At 41.6% G+C, this 24,392-nt stretch overlaps 1 protein-coding gene across 2 annotated transcripts; it reads right to left on the bottom strand.

Moving 5' to 3' along the window:
* Positions 1-301: 301 nt before the first annotated feature.
* Positions 302-15,279, bottom strand: LOC106607078 (ral guanine nucleotide dissociation stimulator-like 1). 2 transcript variants are annotated; one of them, XM_014203668.2, is made up of 17 exons: positions 14,896-15,279; positions 10,439-10,728; positions 9,696-9,740; positions 9,440-9,609; positions 9,182-9,339; positions 8,837-9,073; positions 8,581-8,684; positions 8,112-8,196; positions 7,141-7,212; positions 6,060-6,146; positions 5,869-5,901; positions 5,383-5,504; positions 4,879-4,968; positions 2,905-3,031; positions 2,178-2,438; positions 1,669-1,783; positions 302-1,393 (listed from the first exon to the last, which is right to left on the bottom strand). In XM_014203668.2, exons 1-17 carry the CDS (start codon positions 14,917-14,919, stop codon positions 1,254-1,256), a joined length of 2,160 nt encoding a protein of 719 aa, XP_014059143.2. In that variant the 5' UTR covers positions 14,920-15,279; the 3' UTR covers positions 302-1,253. The 2 variants fall into 2 exon arrangements, with proteins under 2 accessions (XP_014059143.2, XP_014059144.2); XM_014203669.2 differs by lacking the exon at positions 14,896-15,279 and adding an exon at positions 13,263-13,440.
* Positions 15,280-24,392: the final 9,113 nt, after the last annotated feature.

Below are 24,392 nucleotides of genomic sequence, written 5' to 3'. Positions count from 1 at the left end.
GCGACGTCAAAATGAGGGGTGTTGTTCAAAACAAGGCATTAGCGGTTGGATCATCTCTAACCCATCAGCATATCAAAGCCAATGACGAATTTTCAAAACACCGATTTACCCACATGTGTTCTGGCTCAACCCATCAGTTTCTGGGACCAATCAGACGGTCTAGAATGGATTTCCATTCTAGAAATCATCTGGGAGGTACTCAGATCCAGACTCATTGCGGAGGAGAAACTAACGTCCGTGGGCGTGGCGTTTGGCCGGAGCAAGGAGTTTGGGTAGCTAGGCAACACAGCCATGGTGGCCCACTTAATCATCAAGAGCATTATAGGAGACAAATAGAAAACAACGTAAAATGAACAGAAAAAAACAAAGTATTAACACTGAAATGCAACACAGAACCATTTACAACACACACATTATTATCACCATCATTTAAACTTTGACAGTCTGAGTCCTTAAATGTTTGTCAGTTTCCCCTCTACAGCAACTGACTGTAGTGTATGTGGAATGCTATCCAGCCAGTCAGGGCAGCCCCTCCTTTCGCACGCACAGCCCCAATCAGTATCGCCATGACGGCGGGCTGATACCCTGGGGAACATAGTGATCCGGGTGAGAACATTCCCATCCACTTCTCAGGTGGCAGTGGCAGGCCATCTCCTGTGACCTAATTCCATTTTAAGGCTCATGGGTTGTCTCTCCCTGTTGGGAAACGTCAGTCATCTGTCTCATTAAAACAAATAGATGACTGGTTTTGCTCAAGGGAGAGGAGACAATAGGAAACAACTATAAGTGTCTGTATATTGGTGTGTGACTGAGGGAGAGAGCATCACAGTCACTGCTGATGCTGATCCAATGTGACTCCTTTCCACAAAGTAAAGCACCTCAGGGAAGTCTTTGAGGAATGTTGAGTGTTCAATGGTGGAATTCATGTAGAGTTCGCTCCACCAATAAATAAAGGACATTCTGTTCAATGGGTTTCAAAATGTAGCCCCAAATCTGTTGTCTTCAGACGTATATACACAACACGTGTATTTTACATGAAGTGCCATCAGACTATCATCTTCCACCTGTTCCTCTCATGGCACCCACTTGACAACAAACCAAACAGGGGTCTGTCCATCATGGAACATTTAAACATGATTTTTGTCATAAAAGAAAGTTATTAAAAACAAAACTACAACCAGCTAAATGTCTGTACAAAATCCTTTGAACTCAGTCCTGGTTTGCAGTTACTCATCATTGCCATAGTACGCTGTCTACTTTGAATAACGTCCAAGGCTGGAAGTAGCGCACAGAGGTTTCTTTTGACCCTTTGGACACTGGTGAAGAACAAAGTCAAAGTTTGCCGACGTGCACATGGCGTAGAAGACGTTAGCTTTGTCCGGAATGAGTAACTCTGAAAAACAGAAGATGTGGGGGTTGGTATGAGAAAGGAGAATATTACATACAGTATGCCTACACTATTAAAAAGTCCCCTTCAATCATTCCAGGACAATATCTTCAGTAATATTTCTACTGTAGTTCAGTACAGTTAATGCCAAACTATAACAACTATCTTTGCTTGACCAACACTGATCTGCACAGTGATGTGGCATCTTTGAGTGGGCATATGTAGTGGGCATATGTAGTGGGCATATGTAGTGTGTAAGAGCATTGACTGTTTTAGCTCACCTCTTTCCTGGGAGATCAATTGTGTGAGGGTGAAGTCTTGACAGGTCAGGTGCTCCAGGTTGTGTTTTTCCAGGGCCCTCTGGATCACCTGGGCAGTTTTGTCCTGACTAGTCAGCTGAGAAGGACGCAAGTCAAACAAGCAGTTAATATGCTACAATGAGGAAGTGAAGGGTTTGGCTGCAAAACCTCCCTTCAACCAACCAGTGTATCTTAAATAACACAACCCCCCTGACTTTGCTGATAACTTCTTTATTGAGGAAAAATGTACTTACTACGACTGTGATATGTGGTTGTCTCACCTAGCTATCTTAAGATGAACGCAATAACTAAGTCGCTCTGGATGAGAGCGTCTGCCAAATAACTAAAATGTAACCAATACAGCAGTTCTTATCTTAGTTTTCATCATAACCAAATGTACAGAGCTAGAGTACTATACACATGATCCCTTTTACGTTTCCATAACAGGATCCCGAGATAATCCCTACCACCAGATCCCAACCCAAGCTCACCAGGATGCTCTTGTACATGTTGCCGTTGCCAGCCTCCACACTGACCCTCACTATACAGGAGTCAGCCACCTGTCTGTTGTAGAGGGGGAGGGAGGTCATGGACACAGAGCGCTTGTGATGAGAGGCCAGCAAGGGTTTAGGGTGGGCAGCCACTGGAGCAGAGAGGTCAGGCTGAGAACTGGAGGAACAACTGGAGGGAGTGGAGCCATCCGGGGAGGAGGGTAAGGCCTCTGCCACATTTTGACAGGAGCTGGACATAGACTGGGACAAGGTAGAGAGACAGAACATGCGTGACTGCCATTGGAAATAATGAATTAGTCTTCCAGTTTGTCTGTCTGAGATATTGACCTCAGCACATTTGTGGACAACTGAAGTATTGAGCCATGCTTCACCAGAGAGGCATGTGCTAAGCAAACACCACTCCTGCTTGGCTTCAAGGACCTGGTCAATTGACATTCCAGTTCTCAAGGACATCAGTTTCAATGAGATGTCAATGGGGATCCCTGTTATGAATGGGAGGTTATATAAAAAGCCACATAATGGCAATTACTTTTGAATTGCTTCATGGTGTAACTACTGGTATTAGTAAAGTATAACTAGAGGATGTTTTGTAGTACAGTGTGTTCTATTAAAACATTTGAAACAGCTTTAACCAGGGTGAGCAATGACAGAGAGAAAGAAAGAGACAGTCAGAAGCATGTCTAAAGTGGAAAGGAGAGAGCTGTACCTGCAGTCTGAGTGTGGAGGGAGGGGTGGAGAGATCCTCCATCTCAGAGCCACTGGACCCTGAAGACGACACACTGATCTGGTCTGCATGGTTTTTCCTGCTGGATCCCTCACTCACTTTCAGGAGTCTGCAAATACACACAGTTAGAACTTTGCACTAAATTAACAAATGTGGTCAACGTAAAACCTTAAATAAAACCTTAAATACTGCATTTTGTCATTGTTCTTTTACAGTTCTTGTTTATTTACAACAATGTTAAAATAGTTGTATACAGTTGATGTCGGAAGTTTACATACACTTAGGTTGTTTTTCAACCACTCCACAAATTTCTTGTTAACAAACTATAGTTTTGGCAAGTCGGTTAGGACATCTACTTTGTGCATGACACAAGTCATTTTTCCAACAATTGTTTACAGACAGATTATTTCCCTTATAATTCACTATATCACAATTCCAGTGGGTCAGAAGTTTACATATACTCAGTTGACTGTGCCTTTAAGCAGCTTGGAAAATTCCAGAAAATGATGTCATCGCTTTCGAAGCTTCTGATTGACTAAAAAAATGTCAATTAGCCTATTGGAGGTGTACCTGTGGATGTATTTCAAGGCCTACTTTCAAACTCAGTGCCTCTTTGCTTGACATCATGGGAAAAATCAAAAGAAATCAACCGAGACCTCAGAAAAACAATTGTAGACCTCCACAAGTCTGGTTCATCCTTGGGAGCAATTTCCAAACACCTGAAGGTACCACATCCATCTGTACAGACAATAGTACGCAAGTATAAACACCATGGGACCACGCAGCCATCATACCGCTCAGGAAGGAGACGCGTTCTGTCTCCTAGAGATGAACGTACTTTGATGCGAAAAGTGCAAATCAATCCCAGAACAGCAGCAAAAGACCTTGTGAAGATGCTGGAGGAAACATGTACAAAAGTATCTATATCCACAGTAAAACGAGTCCTATATCGACATAACCCGAAAAGGCCGCTCAGCAAAGAAGAAGCCACTGCTCCAAAACCAACATAAAAAAGCCAGACTACGGTTTGCAACTACACATGGGGACAAAGATCGTACTTTTGGAGAAATGTCCTCTGGTCTGATGAAACAAAAATACAACTGTTTGGCCATAATGACCATCATTATGTTTGGAGGAAAAAGGGGGATGCTTGCAAGCCGAAGAACACCATCCCAAACGTGAAGCACGGGGGTGGCAGCATCATGTTGTGGGGGTGCTTTGCTGCAGGAGGGACTGGAGTACTTCACAAAATAGATGGCCTCATGAGGAAGGAAATTTATGTGGAATTATTGAAACAACATCTCAGTCCGTAAGTTATAGCTTGGTCGCAAATGGGTCTACAAAATGGTCAATGACCCCAAGCATACTTTCAAAGTTGTGGAAAAATGGCTTAAGGACAACAAATTCAATGTATTGGAGTGGCCATCACATAGCCCTGACCTCAATCCCATAGAACATTTGTGGGCAGAACTGAAAAAGCATGTGCGAGCAATGTGGCCTACAAACCTGACTCAGTTACACCAGCTCTGTCAGGAGGAATGGGCCAAAATTCACCCAACTTATTGTGGTAAGCTTGTGAAAGGCTACCTGAAACATTTGACCCAAGTTAAACAATTTAAAGGCAACATTACCAAATACTAATTGAGTGTATGTAAACTTCTGACCCACTGGGAATGTGATGAAAGAAATAAAAGCTGAAAAAAAAAAAATTCTCTCTACTATTATTCTGACATTTCACATTCTTAAAAATAAAGTGGTGATCCTAACTGACCTAAAACAGGGAAATTGAATTCGGATTAAATGTCAGGAATTGTGAAAAACTGAGGTAAATGTATTTGGCTAAGGTGTATGTAAACCTCTGACTTCAACTGTATATTAGAGATGGGGTGAATACTATTGTCTTGATTAGAATTAACAAGATGGCAACTGCTGTTAAGAGGAGTGTTCAGTACTCACGAGGACAGTTTCTTGCTGAGCAAACGGTGGCTCCAGGCGCCTGGGGAGCAGAGGTCTATTGGAGGCTCCAGGTTTCTGGACAGTTCATAGCTGTGGCAGAACACAGAGAAAACACTTATGAGGCCTGAAGTCAGGGTGGACTTGTCTAAATGTATACAGCCTTTTGTTCCAGCCCTGCACTAACACATCTGATTCTAAAAGCCTAAACACACTGCAGCCCTGTGTCAACCCCAGCTCTAGATGCGTTTTCTATTAATTTCCTTAACAGGCAAAACCAGGGTAGGGATTATAGGAATTGTGTTTTACATGTCATTTGAGTAGTACATTTGGGTATACAGTATACAGTATATTAGAAAGAGACAATTCAGGTTCTATAAAGGGTTTATTGGCCTATAAGGGGCATCATTTTAAGACATGATTAGGCCCCATTAATCCTTACAAAGCTCACCAGCTCTTTATCTCCTCATTGATCTACCATAAAACCAGTGGGGGACAGGTTCTCACCTCTCCTGGTCAGTGAGCAGCTTCTGGCCCTGCAACCAGGCAGTGATCCTGGTGTGATGGGGCAGGTTGTACTGAGAGCAGGAGGCTTGGAGCTGCCGGATCTGAGAGAGAATCTCAAACTCCTGCAGAGAGAGAGGGAGATCATGAGCCCATGTCAGCTGTGTGGTTGTTATGTAACTTGTCCTGAACTAGTAACACCTGACAACACTTTTAACAGTCATGGGGCTCCAATAAAGGCTGAGAGATAGTCATTTAGAGCAGTAAGCAAACATCCTTAATTAAGCATAAAGGTGTGCACTTTTTGCTTCGGCATGTGAAAGTACCACTAAAATGTGGTGGTGAGTGTACCACCAATTCAATGCATGTCATGTCCTATAACAAGGGTGAAATATTTAGACACGTTTGTACTGCATCTTTTGTTTTCTTTACGTAAAATCCTATTCCCTACAGGCTTAGAGATCGAAGACAAAAACAGCAACAACTTACCCTCCTCCTCTTTTCAAAGTTTATGAGTTCCCCCTGTCAAAAATAGCACAACATGCTATTATACTTGACAATATGGAAGATTTATTATCAATATTAAACATTAAGATAGCAATCCGCTATAAGGTAAATATAGAATTAACTTAAAGTAGCTGCCATAACTGAGCCGTCTGTTTCAATGGCTGATTGCTTACCTCCACAGCATCTGGTAGAGCAGTGTCCAGCATTGTGAGGATAGTCAGGTACGTGCCCAGGTAAGGAACCACCCCACTGGAGGTGCTCTGAGGAGACGACAGTACAGAGACAGCATGTCAGCAGAGGATTCTAGTAACACAGCTTTAGAGAATGTACATATGAAGCTAGAAAAGGTCTTGGTCTATGATTACTGTCCTTTCATAGCCTAGTAATCTGTGGCCATTTGAAACATCAGTGGCTAAGGATAGGATGGCTTCCTCTTGCCACACATGACTCTCTCGGTCATTGAATAGATTTTTCCTCTAGGGGAATCACTGTAACCTCTTGTGGGTTAAGAGCTGATGGGGTTAGGGGGCTACATGTGCAGAAACTGCCCCCGCAAAATACTGAGTAGACAATATTAGGATCCTTCCTCCCCCCCCCCCCGTAACAGCTTATAATAAACTTGTTTTTTTAACTTTCAGATACACAGAATTCTGCTATCATTTCTATTTTATACCCCCCTTTTTCTTGATATTCAATTGCGATCTTGTCTCATCGCTGCAACTCCCCAATGGACTCGGGAGAGGCGAAGGTCGACTCATGCGTCCTCCGAAACATGACCCCCCCAAGCCGCGCTTCTTAACACCCGCTCAACCCGGAAGCCAGCTGCACCAATGTGTCGGAGGAAACACCGTTCAACTGACGACCAAAGTCAGCTTGCAGTTGCCCGGCCCACCACAACAAGTCGCTAGAGTGCGATGAGCCAAGTAAAGCCCCCTCCAGCCAAACTCTCCCCTAACCGGACGACGCTGGGCCAATTGTGCGGCGCCCTATGGGACTCCCAGTCATGGCCGAGTGTGACACAGCCTGGGATCAAACCCCAGGCTGTAGTGAAGCTGCAATACTGCGATGTAGTGCCTTAGACCGCTACGCCACTCGGGAGACCTCTGCTATCATTTCTGTCCATTTAATGTTGCATGGAAAGAAGAGAAAGCTAAACTCAAACTTAATGACCCCCACTATATATAGATATCTCTCATGTCTACATATCATGTCTGCAATGTCTCTTACTCAATCTCTCTCTGAAGTATTGCTTACCATCTGTCTGGCAACAGGACATCGCTTGGATATCTTGGGAGAAATGTTATCCATGGCTGTTTGGCTTCCATCCTGAAAAGGAGTCACATAGAAGCTAAATTCAGTCTGCATTTATGGCCTTCCATTGTCAACCTGTCCACTCATCTGCAATGACCTACAGCATATGCAAAGAGTCAGTCAAATATGCTCTAGGTCAAAACTTCCTTTACCAGCTTATGGGGTCAACACCACATTGGTTGTTCTTAGACACACACACACACATATCTCATTATGTAAAGAACATATTGAGCTTTTAAAATCCACGCAAACATGTGAACAAAAGCAATTTTGTGCTAAGGAATATTTTGATAAGAACATCTGTCAAAAGCACAAATACTGTGAGCCTGTTAATACAGACACAGGAAGCACGTTAAAATATTTTTCTGGAACAGTCCGGTTGAACAAGGGGTGGACCAATACAGTAAAATGAAATAAAGATGTGAGGCAAATGAAGGTGTTTCTCAAGAACTGCTGGGGAAATTATCATTAGTGTAGTGTTTGTTGACAATGCTGTTAATATCAGCTTATTTGGAAATTCTGAGCAATATGTAGAATATTACTTTAGAGCCCTCTCACTGTAACCAGACCGAATGAAGATTTGACACAAACACCCAGAGCCGACAGAAAAATAGAACACCCTCTCTTTTGCTTTGGGACAATGGCTTACTATTAACACACTGTTACGCAATTTCACTAAACATTAACTGAACAGAAAGATGGGTTTTAATAAGTTGTAAAAGTAGAATATCAAGGTGCTTGAAGATGTAAGTAAAGGTCAACTGCTCTCAAAACAAAACACTCCATATTGTAAGTATTTCAACAGTGTCATGTCGTCTGCATTATGGTTGTAGAAAGAAAGCATACATTTTTGCAGAGATGCAAGTAAAAAAAAATGAAGTTAAATCATTTTCCTTAATGTACTTGATTCATACCTCCACACTGATCTCTCTGTTGCTCAACACACAGTTCTCATCAGGGAAGGTTTCACAGAGGTTGTCAAAGATCTCCACGCTGTCCCTGAAGAACAACAAACCACTTAAATCAATCCAAAAATAACACTCAGACAAGACACCACTAGCAACTTTATTACAAAAGATATCCTTTAAGCTTCAAAGGGATTTAGAGTTGGTAAGGCATGACATGTTGACCTAAAATTATTGTTCAACTATTCTTGACTGACACAATTAAAATTGTTTATTACATAGTTATGGCATGAAGTACAAACTAAGGTTAGTTGAATAATGTAGGTCAATTACTAGTAAATAATTTCCTTATTAAGCCTTACATTCTCAGAGGATAAGGACACCCTTGTTCATATTTTTTGCCATATTCAATCAATGTAATTGGCCCTCTAGCTTCATGACTCAGCTAACCCTTGCAGTGTGACCCGACAGTCCGTACCTACACACAGCAGCCCACGTCTTCCTCAGCCTGTAGACAGCATTGGACTGAAGGGCAGACAGGATGGCCCTCAAAGAGGAGAAATTCTTCAGCTGCCGACACTCCTGTTTCAGAAAACAGTCACAAGTTAGAGACTGACTAGGGACTTACATCTGAATGCACTGAGAACCAGGTTAACGTTTAGATGTGTAAGAAGGCTGCACTTGGATTTGAAAATGTATCCCTCAAATGGTCCAAGTTACTAGATGTGTCTGACCTGTCCTACTCTGATCCACTTCTCAATGACGCAGGCCCTCTGAGCTGGGCTGGAGGCCCTGTGGACGGAAGTGGGGCTGGAGGTGGGCCGGCAGAGCAGGGAGGTGATGACTCGGTTGGTGACTGCATTAAACTGGGCAATGGTGGCGCTGACGGTAGCAGACAGGTTCTCCTTCTTGTCTCTCTGGGACCACACACAGCCCAGACACTGGTACGGAACCACCTTCCCAAACAGCCCCTGAGAGACGCACAGATAAGGAAGGTAAAATGGAAAAAGAGTGTTAGCGATCCACTCCTGAGGACACATATTAAGAGCCAGAAGTTATCTTCCATAATTGCCACTTACAGCGTCCAGTCGGGTGAGCTGTTCTGCGATGCCTGTGACTGAGAAGTCCATGATGTCACCCTGATCCAGTGGGCTGTCCCATTCTAGGCCTTCCTCCCCTGAGCCCTCATCTTCCTGATTAACCTCAGCCTGGGAAGAATGGCCACCAGTATCCATTTCTATTAAAGGGAGAGAGGAATGACAGAAGGGGATCAACAATGGTATCATAATCAAAGGCAATTCACAGAAAAGGTTAGGAAAAACAAGTGAATCCTGTACCTTCTCTCTGGAACTTCTTAAGCAGAGTTTCAGAGCGCTGGGCCAGTGAACAGAAGGAGGACAGGCTATGCAGATGGTCCATCAGCAGCCTTAGGGAGGGGTGCTGAGGAGGATCCCGGAAGTCCTCACTGTACTCCTCCAACCAAGTCTGGATCAGGGGCAACAGACGCCTGAGGAGACAACGTGATGAAACAATGTCTTCCCTGTTTCAGAGTCAAGGAAGTAAATGTGATCAAGGGAAAAGCAGCCAGCTCACCTCCTGTGACATTCACTGTTGTACGCGTCTGAAGCCCCATTGTCCCTGTGAGAACAATTAGGAAGAGTGTCAGACTCATCTAAACCGTGATTGTGACCAACAGGGCCGTGGTCCATTCTTCTTCAGACTGTTTTTCTTTGGTCTGTCTCTATGCTCCGTTGTTATCCTGACACTGACCTCACTCCAAACTCAGCGAATAATTGTTGTTGTTGTAAAACCTGTAATGGCTAACTACCTGCTGGGTGCTTATTATCATTACATCAAAGATGCTGAGATAGTCATTTTGTGAGGGAAGCAAGAAAGAAAAAACAATCTGACGAAACTAAGTGACTTTGCATACACAGCGAGAGGTGTTGTTCTCTCGACGTACCCTCTCATCTGTGTCCAACATAACATTCTGAATCCAATTTGGCTAATCTTATTTGTTACTGTGATAACTCGGAATGTGTCAAAAGAGTTGTGTTTGCAAAACGGTGGGTGAAGACAAGAAGGCAAAAGAAGAGGGAGATCGACATTTTTAGGCCATTTCACCCAAAAAGTATTTTATAGAAAATAGGTTTTAATAAGCAGTAAAACTAGAACGTCAAGGTGTTTTCAAACTATAGAGGTCAAACAACCTGCTCACCTCATTTCATACTGTATAATTTTAACAGTGAAATAGCTTCTGCATTATGGTCTGAGACAATGGTCAGGTGAAACATGACAGCAGTTATGAGTACTGTAAACTTAATGACATGGCCCACCTCTGGAAGAGCAGCTCAATGAGTGCACTGGTAGTGGTGAAGGTCTGGTAGGTGGACAGAAAGATCTGTCTGTAGTCGGGCTCCTGGCAGCAGGGGTCCAGGAGGTGGCTCACCAGCCGGTTCAGGGTGGCTGCCTTCAGCCTGCGCACCTTGCAGGTCCGGTACTGGACGAAGGCCATGCATGGCCGGGCATCGGTGGGGCTGGCTGGTATCTGGACGGGCTCCCGACGCAGGGTGATCCCATACAACGCCCCCTCCTCAAACTCCTCCCCCCACTCCTGCACTGGGTTCTGGGTGGGAAGGAAGGAAGGAAGAACTCACACGGTGAGATGGGGAGACTGGAGCTCCTTTCAATTCCTTCAAATTACCCTTGTATTGACGCATACTAGACGAGACACCTAATTTTTGTTTTTGGAAACACAGAGGTCAAAAGGTCGATCATTAGCAGGTAAAAATAGCCATAGTTGACCACTAACAAACAAGCAGAGGTGTTGACATGCAAACCACCTAAACCCCCCTGGTCCACAGTGATGAGGCGGCTATGAGGCTCACACAACAACAAACTGGACCTCACATGCAACACAGACATTTCAGCTCATGTGTATAATAGCTGTCTAGGGGCAGTAGACCACTGACAGGACAGAGCCTACAGACCATAATGACCAGCTTTAAGACCAGATTGATGTTTATGGTCCATTACAGTAAGCCTATACAGAGGCATGCCCGCCTTGTGAGCAAAATGTAGACACTTCACCTGGAAGGTCTGTGATACAGGGAGTGCTTTGGGTTTATCAGTTAATCAGCTGACTGGTGAAAAGACAAACTCATGTTTGCATCTGTACACACACACACACACACACACTATCACAGATTTGTCTCAGGATATTCACACGTTGGTTTACCAAAGCTAGATTTGGATGAGGTTTCTTCGCTTTAAAGGTTTAATTCAAATCTCTCTTAAACACTGTACTGTTTACATTAGAGAAAACACTGAGCAGAAATGGAGATATGAATTCAATACTTTGACAGCATCCCTTTTTCCCCCCATACATGTTTGCCGATGGAAGAAGTACTCAGCAAGTTACTTTTTGGACATGAATGGCAAAACATTCAGGAGAGAGGTGCCCCATTTTGCATACCCCACCATACCATCAGACATCCATGTCTTAATCATTGGAAAAGATACATGGTTAAACAGGGTTGCCAAACTAATTTATTGAATACAAATTATGATATATATATATATATATATATATATATATATTTTTTTTTACCTTTAATGTAAATGATTACCCAGCCTGTATTCAAGAGCATGTTGTGTCTCAACTGATGGCAGGCACAACAACCTCAGATAAGGTCTAAGCTACAACATGTGCCAATTTGAACAAATATATAATTTATGTTTAAGGTTAAAAATATATATAGATATTTTCCAGTGATGAAGACATGGATGTCTCATGGTATGCAAAATAGGTCAACTTTAAGCACCTTTCTCTGTTTTGGCATTCAGATCCAAAAAGTCACTGTCTGAGCACTTCTACAATGGGCAAATATGTATGGAAAGTTTTCTTCAAATCAAAAGGGGTGCTGTCAAAAAGTGACTGACTTCAAATGGATTTACCCAATTACAACATTTCATACAATAGTCTGCATATTTAGCAGGACAAGGAACTTGACTCTAATGTATTCCAAAGAACATTGGTACAGAACAACATGAAAAGGAACACAGCTTGCCTATTGAGGACAAGAGCAGTGTGGTACAAAGAGACGGCACCTGGGTCAAATAATTGAAACGACATGATCAAAGAAATCGTAAATAAATCAGCATAACCCCCTTTAAAATATGTAACCTATTAAATCTACAGTGGCAAGAAAAAGTATGTGAACACTTTGGAATTACCTGGATTACCTAAATTGGTTAACCAGACTGTTTGTCTATTGTTGTGACATAGATGAAGATCAGATCAAATTTTATCACCAATTTATGCAGAAATCCAGGTATTTCAAAAGAGTTCACATACTTTTTCTTGCCACAGTATCCCTCCACCCACTCCCCCAACTCAGTCCTACATGCAAGTCTGTCACTAGCCCCCAATCAATCTCTCTGTTCTAATACACACCCCTCATATCTATCCACCTCTTTCTGATATAATTTAGGCTTTCCCCCCTATGTCCCTGTCAGAACTAAACAGTCTGGTTTTAACATTGGCACTGATATTATCCCTGTATGCTCAAAGCAAATCAGAACATTTTAAGACATATGCCATCTGACAGACGTGCAGATGTGTATGGTGGGCAGAGCACTCAAGGCACATTATAATCATTAACCAGCTCCTAAATTACAGAGGGTTACTGAGGTACAAGGCAGGCAGACGTGCGTCACAACCTAATTATACACACCTGACAAAAGACCAGGCCAAGAAAGAGAGGCACTATTATCGGTGTCGTGAGGGGACCAATATCACACCATTGTCCTTTATGGAATACTGCATTACATTATCTGTAGGCCTACATGAGGCCAAGGCACAGAGATCGTATTTCTATGGGCAAGGATACAATACAGTAACATCTTTATCTTAGGTGCACCAAACTAAATTCAAAACAGACAAGATTTGTCCAATATTGAGACTGAACATAATGATACAAATTATATCAGGATAGCTCTCGAAAACCCTTCTTCCCCGTATGTGAACTACAATTTCGATGCTTTGTTTTAATGTTTAGAAACATAAATCATAGTTTTCAAACCGGTATACGAAACACATTCCGATATGCACCTTATCTTTCATATCAGTGAGAACATTTTTTAAATAAGTTAACTTACTGTAGTAGCTTTGCACAGATCCACAAACTGTGTGTGCCTCCAGTGAGGAACTACAATTCCTCCCCAGTTATGCTTACACACAGGTTAATGGAGAACGCTAGATAGCAATTTAGCACAGGTGGCAGCCTATGTCTTCCGTTAACAAGCGATGTAACATGGAGATATGGCCATGTAGGAACACTAACCCTTAAAGGTCGGTAGTAAATTTAATTCTCGCCGATATGAAACATGATCCTTGTTTCCAATACCATGCCGCAAGCGATGCGTTTTAACGTTTAGAACGAGTGTCTGGGATCTTAACAAAACGGCCACGACCATAAAATACTATTGTCAATCGTTGCTAAAGCAGTTAGCGTCTATTAATCTGTTAGCATTATGATATCACCATGTATTGTTGGAAACCAGCTATAGGCCTAATACTTGTTTTACCATTCAAGCAGTTTTATCTAATGAATACATAGACCATGGAGACTAAAAGAGGCACCATAGGTAGTCACAGGACAATGATGCAAATAATAGTCTCACTGAGAGATATGCATACACTAAATGCAAGGATATACTGTACATCCATGCAAGATCCATGCATTGGCAATATGTTGCAGTGTTGCTGCCTTATTCATTAGCTGCACATTAGCCCATTCATAGACGCCTTCTGGCCAGGGAAGTTTTGTTAAGAACCCAGACGTTTGCTCTAAGTTTTAACACGAAGGAAACATAAGGACAAGCAGAGGCTGGTGGGAAGAGCTATAAGGTGACAGGCTCATTGTAATGGATGGAATGGAGTAAATGGAACGGATTCAATCGTGTGGTTTCCATATGTTTGATCCAATTCAATGAACTCCATTCCACCCTTTACAATGAGCCAGTCGTCTTATTGCTCCAGCCTCCTCTGATGAGGACCGTTGTCTTCTCAGGTATCTGTTTCATATCAGCAAGAAATAATATATATATATTTTATATTACACTACTACCCACCTGTATAGGGTTCCCACACAGCCATATTTCCATGTTACAGCGCTTGTTTACAGAAAACAGCCAGAAGACAGAGTCCACTGCCTATGCTAATTAACTGCTTCTCCAAACACCTGTGTGTAAACAGAAGACTGACGCCACAAAGTATTGCCACTGAAAAATACTGTCTGCTGCGACTGTGTTAAAACCGGTTTAAACCGTGTACAGTAAGTGTATATTAAGCCTATATTTTGATGTGACATGAAAGTAGAGGGCTTTATGTTCCTAAAAATCATACCGCAATTGTGAATCGATTCACGTTTAGATGGTGTATTTGGCTGCCATAACCAATTCACCTCGAAACAGAACATCCAAGGTCCTTAGATTATACGGAGAAACGTTAGGCTCATTTAGTCCATTATTGGGCTATAGCTACACATGACTATAACGCTCTGACAAGACAGCACTGTCTGATTTATGACCAACAGGTGTAAGAAGATAAATTAGGCTATTAACCGCATATGACTCTGTTCAAACAGTGCATAACCTATGATTCAAATAGCTTACATTACATTATAGTTCTTAAAATACAGTAAAACTAATAAGATAATAACTTTATCATTTCTAAATGAAACGCATGTCGTACAACCACAAAATTCTTATGCATATCATTGGAAATTACCATTGATATCTCCCATTTTCCCATCTCGTCAGTCACCGCAGAACGTTTATGGTGTAATAACTTCCATCTTGTTCAAACTAAGTGTTGAAGCTGAAAATACACATCCACTTCGAAGGAGTTGAAGTTTACGGCTGCATGGTGATATGAATAAATATTTTACAGAAACGTCTTTCTTTAAACTACATATTTAAAAAAAATATATATCATGTTTTTTTTTTATCTGCGTACTATTCGTCACATTTTGCGGCCGCATACAAGTTACACGCTATCCGTTGTCAAGAGCTTCCCATGGCTGATTGTCAGGCAGATCAATGATCTACACTAGCTCCGCACCTAATGCCACTATCGGTCAATTCTTCAAAGCGAAGCTTGGCGTTCTTGCCTGTAACTCCCAGCTTTTATGCAGTGGGTGGCGGCTATGGGAAGAATAGGCTACTCATTTGAGTGCGGTCTTGATGAAAGGGGTGTGCTCTCTGGTCTACTCTTCTGTACTGGTTTGCATATTTCCTACAAAAAACTACATAGGGGATAATCATCTGATCAAAACTCGATCTCATTGCTTCTGCAAGTTCATCTTCTGGTGAGTTTTGGATGCTGAAAGTAAAATCTGTTGTTGGCGTGTTGGCAGCTCCACAACCTATATATTCTATGGAAAAGAAGGGTGGCAGAATGAGCACAATGATAATTAGGGGTGAGTGGGGTAAGTTGAGCCTCCCTTGTTTCTAGGAAACCATACACACAATTGATCATTTGACCAAATGTTTAGGAAGAGGTCATTTCATGGAGTCTGTGAAGGAAGAAACCACATGGAAAAAGTGGTAAGCAAGTTAGGTCCAAAAGATTTTCAGCAAGTCAAATCCATTTGTGTTAGAGGTTTCATGACGCTTGTATCTAAACCAAAGTAGATCATTTTAAGTGTTCTATACATCAGTTGGGGTCTCTATAAGCTTCAATATGAGGTCCTAAACCTAGCATGAACGTGCATCCTTGTAGCTGTGTGGGCTAATATAGTCAAAATGTTTGCGTTGGGGTAAGTTGAGCCAGTGGCCATGGGGTAAGTGAACCAATGGCAAGTTGAGCAAATGTATGTGTTTTCTTCCCAGGCGTTATGCAAGGCATTGTTGTTGGGAAATGAGGTAAGAACAGGGCCTGGCTTACGATAAAGGTGTTTTTAAAAAAGTACAACGTCTTTGTTAGGTGTTAAGCCTATGTTAAAGGATGCTTAAAATGATTAGAATACAAAAGCGATTGTGTTGAATTGTGTTTGGGAAATAGATAGATATGGTTTTAAAAAGGTAGTGTATTTCATTCAGTACATACATTTGTAGGTGGCTTAACTTACCCATACCCGGGGTAAGTTGTGCCAAGAGATAATTTTTTGGGGACAAGCTGTGTTTTCAAAACTAATGTTTACATGATTTCTGATTATTTCCAGGGATACACATCATCCTGAAATATATGTAGATAGAATTATTAGATAGAATACTATATTTCCCTTGACGGAATGACGCTGAATGTAAAAAATGGCTAAACTTACCCAACTCTCCCCTATTGCAAATAAGGACAGAACATAAAAATGTTTTATTTCTCTCCCCAAACACACCCACACTGGCCCAGAGTCTGCTTCCTCCATTGGATAGTGCTTGTCTGTTGCCCCTTTTTCATTCTTCACAGCGAGTTGACAGTCTGGAAGACTGGTGGACAGACAGAGAGCATTGATTTGGTTGATTTGATAAAGCATGTGTGGGAAACAAATCCTGATTTCAAATTTCCTGAAAGAAAGGTCTATTTTTGGTAAGTCTCAAATGAGTGAATTCAACTATCTATGGTGCATCTTCTTGAACCTGTTTTTGATTTATACTGAACAAAAATGTAAACGCAACGTGTAAAGTCTTGGTCCCATGTTTCATGAGCTGAATAAAAGATCCTAAATGTTTTCCATATGTACAAAAAGCTTATTTTTCTCAAATTTTGTGCACAAATTTGTTTACATCTCTGTTAGTGAGCATTTCTCTTTTGCCAAGATAATCCATCCACCTGACAGGTGTTGCATATCAAGAAGTTGATTAAACAGTATGATGCTTACACAGGTGAACCTTGTGCTGGTGACAATAAAAGGCCACTCTAAAATGTGCAGTTTTGTTACACAACACAATGCCACAGATGTCTCAAGTTTTGAGGGAGTGTGCAATTGGCATGCTGACTGCAGGAATGTCCACCAGAGCTGTTGCCAAAACATTTTTTAATTTCTTTACCATAAGCCTCCTCAACACTGTTTTAGAGAATTTGGCAGTACATCCAACCGACCTCACAACCGCAGACCACGTGTATGGCGTTGGGTGGGGGCGAGCGATTTGCTGATGTCAACGTTGTGAACAGAGTGCCCCATAGTGCCGGTGTGGTTATGGTATGGGAAGGTGTAAGCTACGGACAACGAACACAGTTACATTTTATCAATGGCTATTTGAATGCACAGAGATACCGTGACGAGATCCTCAGGCCCATTGTTGTGCCATTCATCCTCCGCCATCACCTCATGTTTCAGCATGATGATGCACGGCCTCATGTCACAAGGATCTGTACACAATTCCTGGAAGCTGAAAATGTCCCAGTTCTTCCATGGCCTGCAAACTCACAAGACATGTCATCCATTGAGCATGTTTGGGATGCTCTGGTTCAACGTGTACGACAGCATGTTCCAGTTCCTGCCAATATCCAGAAACTTCGCACAGCCATTAAAGAGGAGTAGGACAACATTCCACAGGCCACAATCAACTTCCTGATCAACTCTATGTGTAGGAAATGTGTCACGCTGCGTGAGGTAAATGGTGCTCACACCAGATACTGACTGGTTTTCTGATCCACACCCCTACTTTTTTTTAAGGTATCTGTGACCAACAGATGCATATCTGTATTCCCAGTCATGTGAAATCCATAGATTAGGGCCTAATGAATCTATTTCAGTTGACTGATTTCCTTATATGAACTGCAACTCAGTAAAATCTTTCAAATTGTTGCATGTTGCGTTCATATTTTTGTTCAGTAGAGTTACTGTTTGTGTAGCCAATCTGGGCCATTTGGCAAAATTATGACCTAAATTTAACAACATCTTTGTTAAAAGTCCTGTGCAGTCAAAACGTATTTTCCTGTGTTTTATATATATTTCCACACTATGAGGTTGGAATAATACTGTGATATTGTGAAAATTATGATAATGCCCTTTTAGTGTAAGAGCTGTTTGAAATGACCGCCTGAAATTTCAACCTGTTTTGGTAGAGTGGGGTTTTGGCCTATTTGGTGACGTCACTATGTGGTAAATTAGTTAATAGACCAATAAGAAAGTGCGCTCCAAACCTCTCTGCCAATAACAGCTAGTTTTCTGTTTTCCCATCCCCACTCAGACCACTCCCAGACAATCCTAGTAAAATTCTTGCTTGAGAAATAGCTTTTTGGTAAGAAGCTATTTTTGTCTTTTTTTTAAACCATTTTAATTGCAAACAATCATGGTAAGGTAGTTGTTATCCACTCATTGTGGATTTATTCCTCGTATTATTATTTTTTTCTCTCTGCATTGTTGGGAATGGCCCGTAAGTAGGCATTTCACTGTTAGTCTACATCTTTTGTTTACTAAGCATGTGACAAATACCATTTTTTTTTAAGTAGTTCTTTTGCAATTTCTTCCTCTGTCTGGGTGATATCAGTTCAGTACTTTATCAGAATGTTTTCTTTACAGTGTGCTTTTGTTATTTTGAGAAGGTTACAGAGACTACCTTGTATTGTTGTTTATCTCCCTAATACAACTTTCTTTGACCTCATCTGTGTAATTTGAACTGTATTTCCACCAGGGTAGTCCACCCGTCTTTCTGGATATGTACCCTCCTGTAGGTCTGCTAATTTGTTGTGAAATCCGTCAGAACATAGATATCCAGGAAAAGAGAACAGTTTAGTAAATCATTCTAAAACCATTTAAAAATTACAATAATGATGACTATATGCTAGATTGCACAAATATTGTTTCTCACTCAAGTTTTTTGCCCACACAGACTTCCCTTATTTACATATGAGTTATGTTTGGTTGTACTCCACCCTCTTTCAACAACATTTCTGAGTACTCTGTAGGTTTTCACACTTTCCCGGGAAAGCTCCTTCTCCGCTCAAAGGTGTGCTAACTGCATCCTGTGTTGCGTGGTGACATCTCCTCAAAGTTGTAGCAGCTCAGCCGTTGTTGGTGGTGGTGGTGGCACTTCAGGGAGTCTTGGTTCATCTGATCTCAGGATCGTTAAGAACAAATTCTTATTTACAATGACGGCTGACCCTGGCCAAACGCTAACCCGGACGACGCTGGGCCAATTGTGCGCCGCCTTATGGAACTCCCAATCACGACCAGTTGTTATACAGCCTGGAATCGAACCAGAGTCTGTAGTGATGCCTTTAGCACTGAGATGCAATGCCTTAGACCGCTGCGCCACTCGGGAGCCCAAGACAGTACATTCAGTTTAGGATGAAGGGAGTTAGTCTTTTTTCTATAGTTGTAGGAGACTATTAGAAAGAAAGAATGCTTCCACTCATTCAATATAATGTCATGTTACAATCTTATATTCAGTACATGTGTATCTTTTGGGATGTGACTGTTTACATCTCAGCCAGATAGCTCAAATAGGGAATAACAATAACACAGTAATATACTGAGTGTACAAAACATTATGAACAACTATTCTTTCCAAGACATAGACTGACCAAGTGAATCCAGGTGAAAGCTATGATCCCTTATTGATGTCACCTGTTAAATCCACTTCAGTTAGTGTAGGTGAATGGGAGGAGACAGGTTCAATTATTTTTAACCCTTGAGACAATTGAGACATGGATTGTGTATGTGTGCCATTCAGAGAGCGAATGGGAAAGACAAAATATTTAAGTGCCTTTGAACGGGGTATGGTTGTAGGTGCCAGGCGCACCGGTTTGATTGTGTCAAGAACTGCAACGCTGCTGGGTTTTTCACGCTCAACAGTTTCCCGTGTGTATCAAGAATGGAGCACCACCCAAGGGACATCCAGCCAACTTGACCCAACTGTGGGAAGCATTGGAGTCAACATGGGCCAGCATCCCTGTGGAACATTTTCAACACCTTGTAGAGTTCATGCCTCGGCTAATTGAGGCTGTTCTGAGGGCAAAAGGGGGTGCAACTCAATATTAGAAAGGTGTTCCTAATGTTTTGTGCACTCCGTGAATAACAGCAAAAACAGGTTCAGTGGACAACATTTCTTCTCTACTAAATATTCAAGTAAATCTGTTGGGTCTCTTTTACCAAGGCTGTAGTGTATGTGAAGACCAGAAGAGGCTGGTGGGAAGAGCAATGGGAGGACGGGCTCATTGTAATGGCTGGAATGGGACCAATGGAATGATACCAAACACATGGAAACAATGTGTTTGACTCCGTTCCAGCTATTCCTTTCACACACAAGACCAGACACTCATCTCAGGAGTGAACGATGAATTAGATTGACCCAACTAGTTCCTTCCATGGGCCTTTTGAAGTCTGACTTTCAGTCTGAGTCTCCCTCCATGGATAGAATTGCGATTACACTGCATAGACATGACACGTCAAATTGACACGTTTTCTTTCAATGCCCATAAGCTAAAGAGCTGGTCACCCCAGAAAGACTATGCCAACAAAGCCTACAATGTAGGGCTACTTGTGTAACGTGTGTCATGGAATGGAAAGAGAGTATTTCTCAGTGAGTTGCAATAACAGACATTTGCACAGTTGCTCACCTTTCCAGAGAACTTTCACCAAAAACCTTGTCACCCACTCAATCCATGTCTGCCAAATAGTGCTTTAAAATCATTGCCATTTGTTGGAGGGGTATTACATTCATACTGTATCTGATTAACTATTTAATATGTCACCATATATCAGCCTAAGGCTCTAAACCTGTACCTGTTTGCGTCAGGACCTTCCATGTATCTGTTATTAATGTGTCATCTACAAATTAGGTTATGAGAAATTAAAGAAATTACAACATTGTTCTTGGTAGGTATGGTTCTGTAACCGATCAAATAACTGTTCTTTCCAGAACAGGCATCTAATAGTTTGTTTTGAAATAAAATTAAGACGTTATTCCAACTGATGCACTTGCATTGTATGTTTTACTTCTGGGACAAATAAAGTGAAAACTTGAACCTTCTCCTATTAATATACAAGTGCCTCACTAAGCTGGTTGTATAAGGGTTGGGAAGTGCTTTCTAAATGTAATCTGTTACAGTTACTTAAGAACAAGTTCTTATTTTCAATGACGGCATAGGAACACTGCCTTGCTCAGGGGCAGAACAACAGATTTGTACCTTGTCAGCTCGGAGATTTGAACTTGCAACCTTTTGGTTACTAGTCCAACGTTCTAACCACTAGGCTACACTGCCGCCCCAAGCTATTACTCAAACTGATTACTTTGATTACTTACTTTTGGATGACTTTCCCTTTAAAGGTCAACTGCCCCTTAGAACCAACTTCTCTGGTTTTAAACGGCCTATGTGGCATCGATATGAGTCAGAAACAGTAATTCTAGTGTCAAAATTGACTGTAGTGTAAATAGGATAATTTTGGTCATAAAGTCAGTCTTGTTCAAAACTGAGTTTGGTAAGTGACTGTGTCAAACTCGTGCCATCATAGTGGTCTCTGACTTGTGGTCAGACTCACTCAGGTGGAACAAACTTCATCTTATGCTTTTTTTCAATGTCATTAAGAAAACAAAGGTGTCACTGCATTTTTTTCTGCCAATATCCTTTCTGAATTTAAAAGTAATCAAAGTAATTATCTAGTTATTCGAAAGTATCTGTAATCTGATTACAATATTTTTGCTGGTAAGTGATTACAGGTAGTTTTTTTTGTAACCAGATTACATGTACCTGATGTAATCAGATTATATGTAACTGATGTAATCATACAAACCTGTGTGTAAAACACTTCAGCTCTCAGATTGTTTTCAATCGTCTCTGTTCTGCTGTTGAAATTACGATTAGGGGTTGTACTATTCACAGTGATGCACGCAATGATTAAGCAGGGGTGGAGCATTGATTACATTTGCCACTCCTACATCAAATGTTATTTGCCACATACATGAAATGCTTACTTACAAGCCCTTTACCAACAATGCGGTTCAAGAATTAGAGCTAAGAAAATATTTACCAAATACAATTAAATTAAAATAAAAAGTAACACCATTTGATTAATTGTTCAGCAGTCTTATGGCTTGGGGGTAGAATCTGTTACGGAGCCTTTTGGACCTAGACTTGGCGATCCGGTACCGCTTGCCACAGTTTGACTTGGGTGATTAGAATCTGACAATTTTTTGGGGCCTTTCTCTGACACCGCCTAGTATATAGGTCCTGGATGGCAGGAAGCTTGGCCCCAGTGATGTACTGGGCCGTACTGTAGCGCCTTACGGTCAGATGCCGAGCAGTGGCCATACCAGGCGGTTATGCAACCGGTCAGGATGTTCTTGTTGGTGCAGCTGTAGACCTTTTGAGGATCTGGGGACCCATGCCAAATCTTTTCAGTCTCCTGAGGGGTAAAAGGTGTTGTCGTGCCCTCTTCACGACTGTCTTGGCTCCGTTACAATGTCTTCCTCTTAACCTTATTTGCAGTTTTAGCAGTCAGATGTTCGATGGGCATCTGACAACAGATGACGTCAATGCATTTTCTTAGAATGTAGGATGGTGTTTGTAGAGGGCTAGACATAACTTTGACGTTTAAAGTTGTTAAGTGGAATGTGGTTGAGCATTAGGTGGAGTTTACAGTAAACACATTCCTACCTGTGGAGAGAAAGTGCTGTACTGTATGGTTGGATGGGGAACCTTTTACTTACGTCATGTAACAATCCAAAACAGTACAATTAGTAAAAATAGGAATTTTAAGATAGTTCACTCGCACTAAAATCAAGAGGTTTCAGATCTCTAAAGTGGTCTAATGTAGAGATGAGTCCTTAACCCATGGTGCAGATGAAGCTCGACACGTGACACTGACAGCAAGTTGAGCGTGTCTTAGATAAATTACTGCTGAATGAGGTCAAATTTTTTTGGCATGTAAACAGTGGCATGCCTGCTGGAGTCACACTGCGTGCTGAATACCGGTCTGAACATTCCTCATGATTACACAGAAGGTGAATCGTTTCTCTTCTCCCTGTTGGCATTCTGTGGCATGACTGATATAGCCTGGTGGTTGATCACATCAGCATGGTTAGCAGTCTGATTGTTGAAAGTGAAGCTTATAATGTTTATTATGACAAGCTAAACTAAATACTACTCCTAGTTTACACATCACTAAGATCACTTCACACTGCATGCCATGAGATAAAATCTCTTAGCGTTTTGTATAAGGAAGTGCTAGTCAACAGTGGCATGTTTGCATGTAATAATCCTTCATTTATAATCCTAAATAGCATCATCAGGTACTTGACATTTCTGAAGCAGCCAGACCATGATGCCACCACATTCAGTGCATGCCAGACTGTCTCAAGGCCTGTACCTCTAATGATAATGACTTTGTAGCCCTCTAGGTCCACTGGGAGGAATTCATAATACCGTGATTCACTCAGACCTCTGCAATGCTGACGCACACCGCCACCGGGCCACCAGCATCCCTTCGCCATTGTTACCCTGTTTGATTCCAAACAAGATACACACTTAGTTGTTACATAAAAGCCATGTGATATGATAATGTGGTCCAGCCAGCCAATATAAACTGGACAAGTTGATTACGTTTTCGCTAAAGGGTTTGAGAAAAAGAATAGCATCACTTATATTACAATGGAGTTTTGTCCCTATTAAGCTGAGTTGCCTCTGGGGGAAGTGTCCTTCTCTTACGCACTAAATACCCCATTATTGTGCTGTAGGACTGGCGTGACGTACCAGAGCACCAGAGGGAAACAAAGTCTTGTGATTGTCACTTGAGACATACTCTATTGAAAAGGCTTTGTTTCCATGGTAAAAGAGCACAATGCATTTTGTTGAACTGATATGCTTTTATTGGCATTTGTGTATGTAAAGACTCAATGTGGGAATAAAGGGACTGAAAAGGGATGACCTTTTATAGTAGGTTACAAAATATTGTTACACAAAGACCTTTCATGAAAAGACTTCAATAGATGGCACAATAAATGGCCGACCTATTGGATTCAATTTTGCATTATTCAGGCATTTATGAATGCATATTTTAGACTACACGCTTAGGAAAAAAAAGGTGCTATCCAGAACCAAAAGGTTCTAGGTATAACCATGTTGGGTTCCATGTAGAACCCTTACTACAGATGGTTCTACATGGAACCAAAAAGGGTTCTCCTATGAAGACAGCAGAAGAACCCTTTTGGAACCCTTTTTTCTAGAGTGGATAGGATCAAGTTATTTCCTGAATTGAGTGAGCTGAGAAGGTGCATTGGCTCTGTCATCACCTCTAAGAAACATATTTGACCCTGGATACATCCACAGTTCAGAGTCCCATGGAG

Source organism: Salmo salar, chromosome ssa06 (assembly GCF_905237065.1).
Source record: "Salmo salar chromosome ssa06, Ssal_v3.1, whole genome shotgun sequence".
NCBI classification, from domain to species: Eukaryota; Metazoa; Chordata; class Actinopteri; order Salmoniformes; family Salmonidae; genus Salmo; species Salmo salar.
Note: the sequence above shows the minus strand (reverse complement) of the source record. Positions and strands in the feature narration are given on the sequence as shown.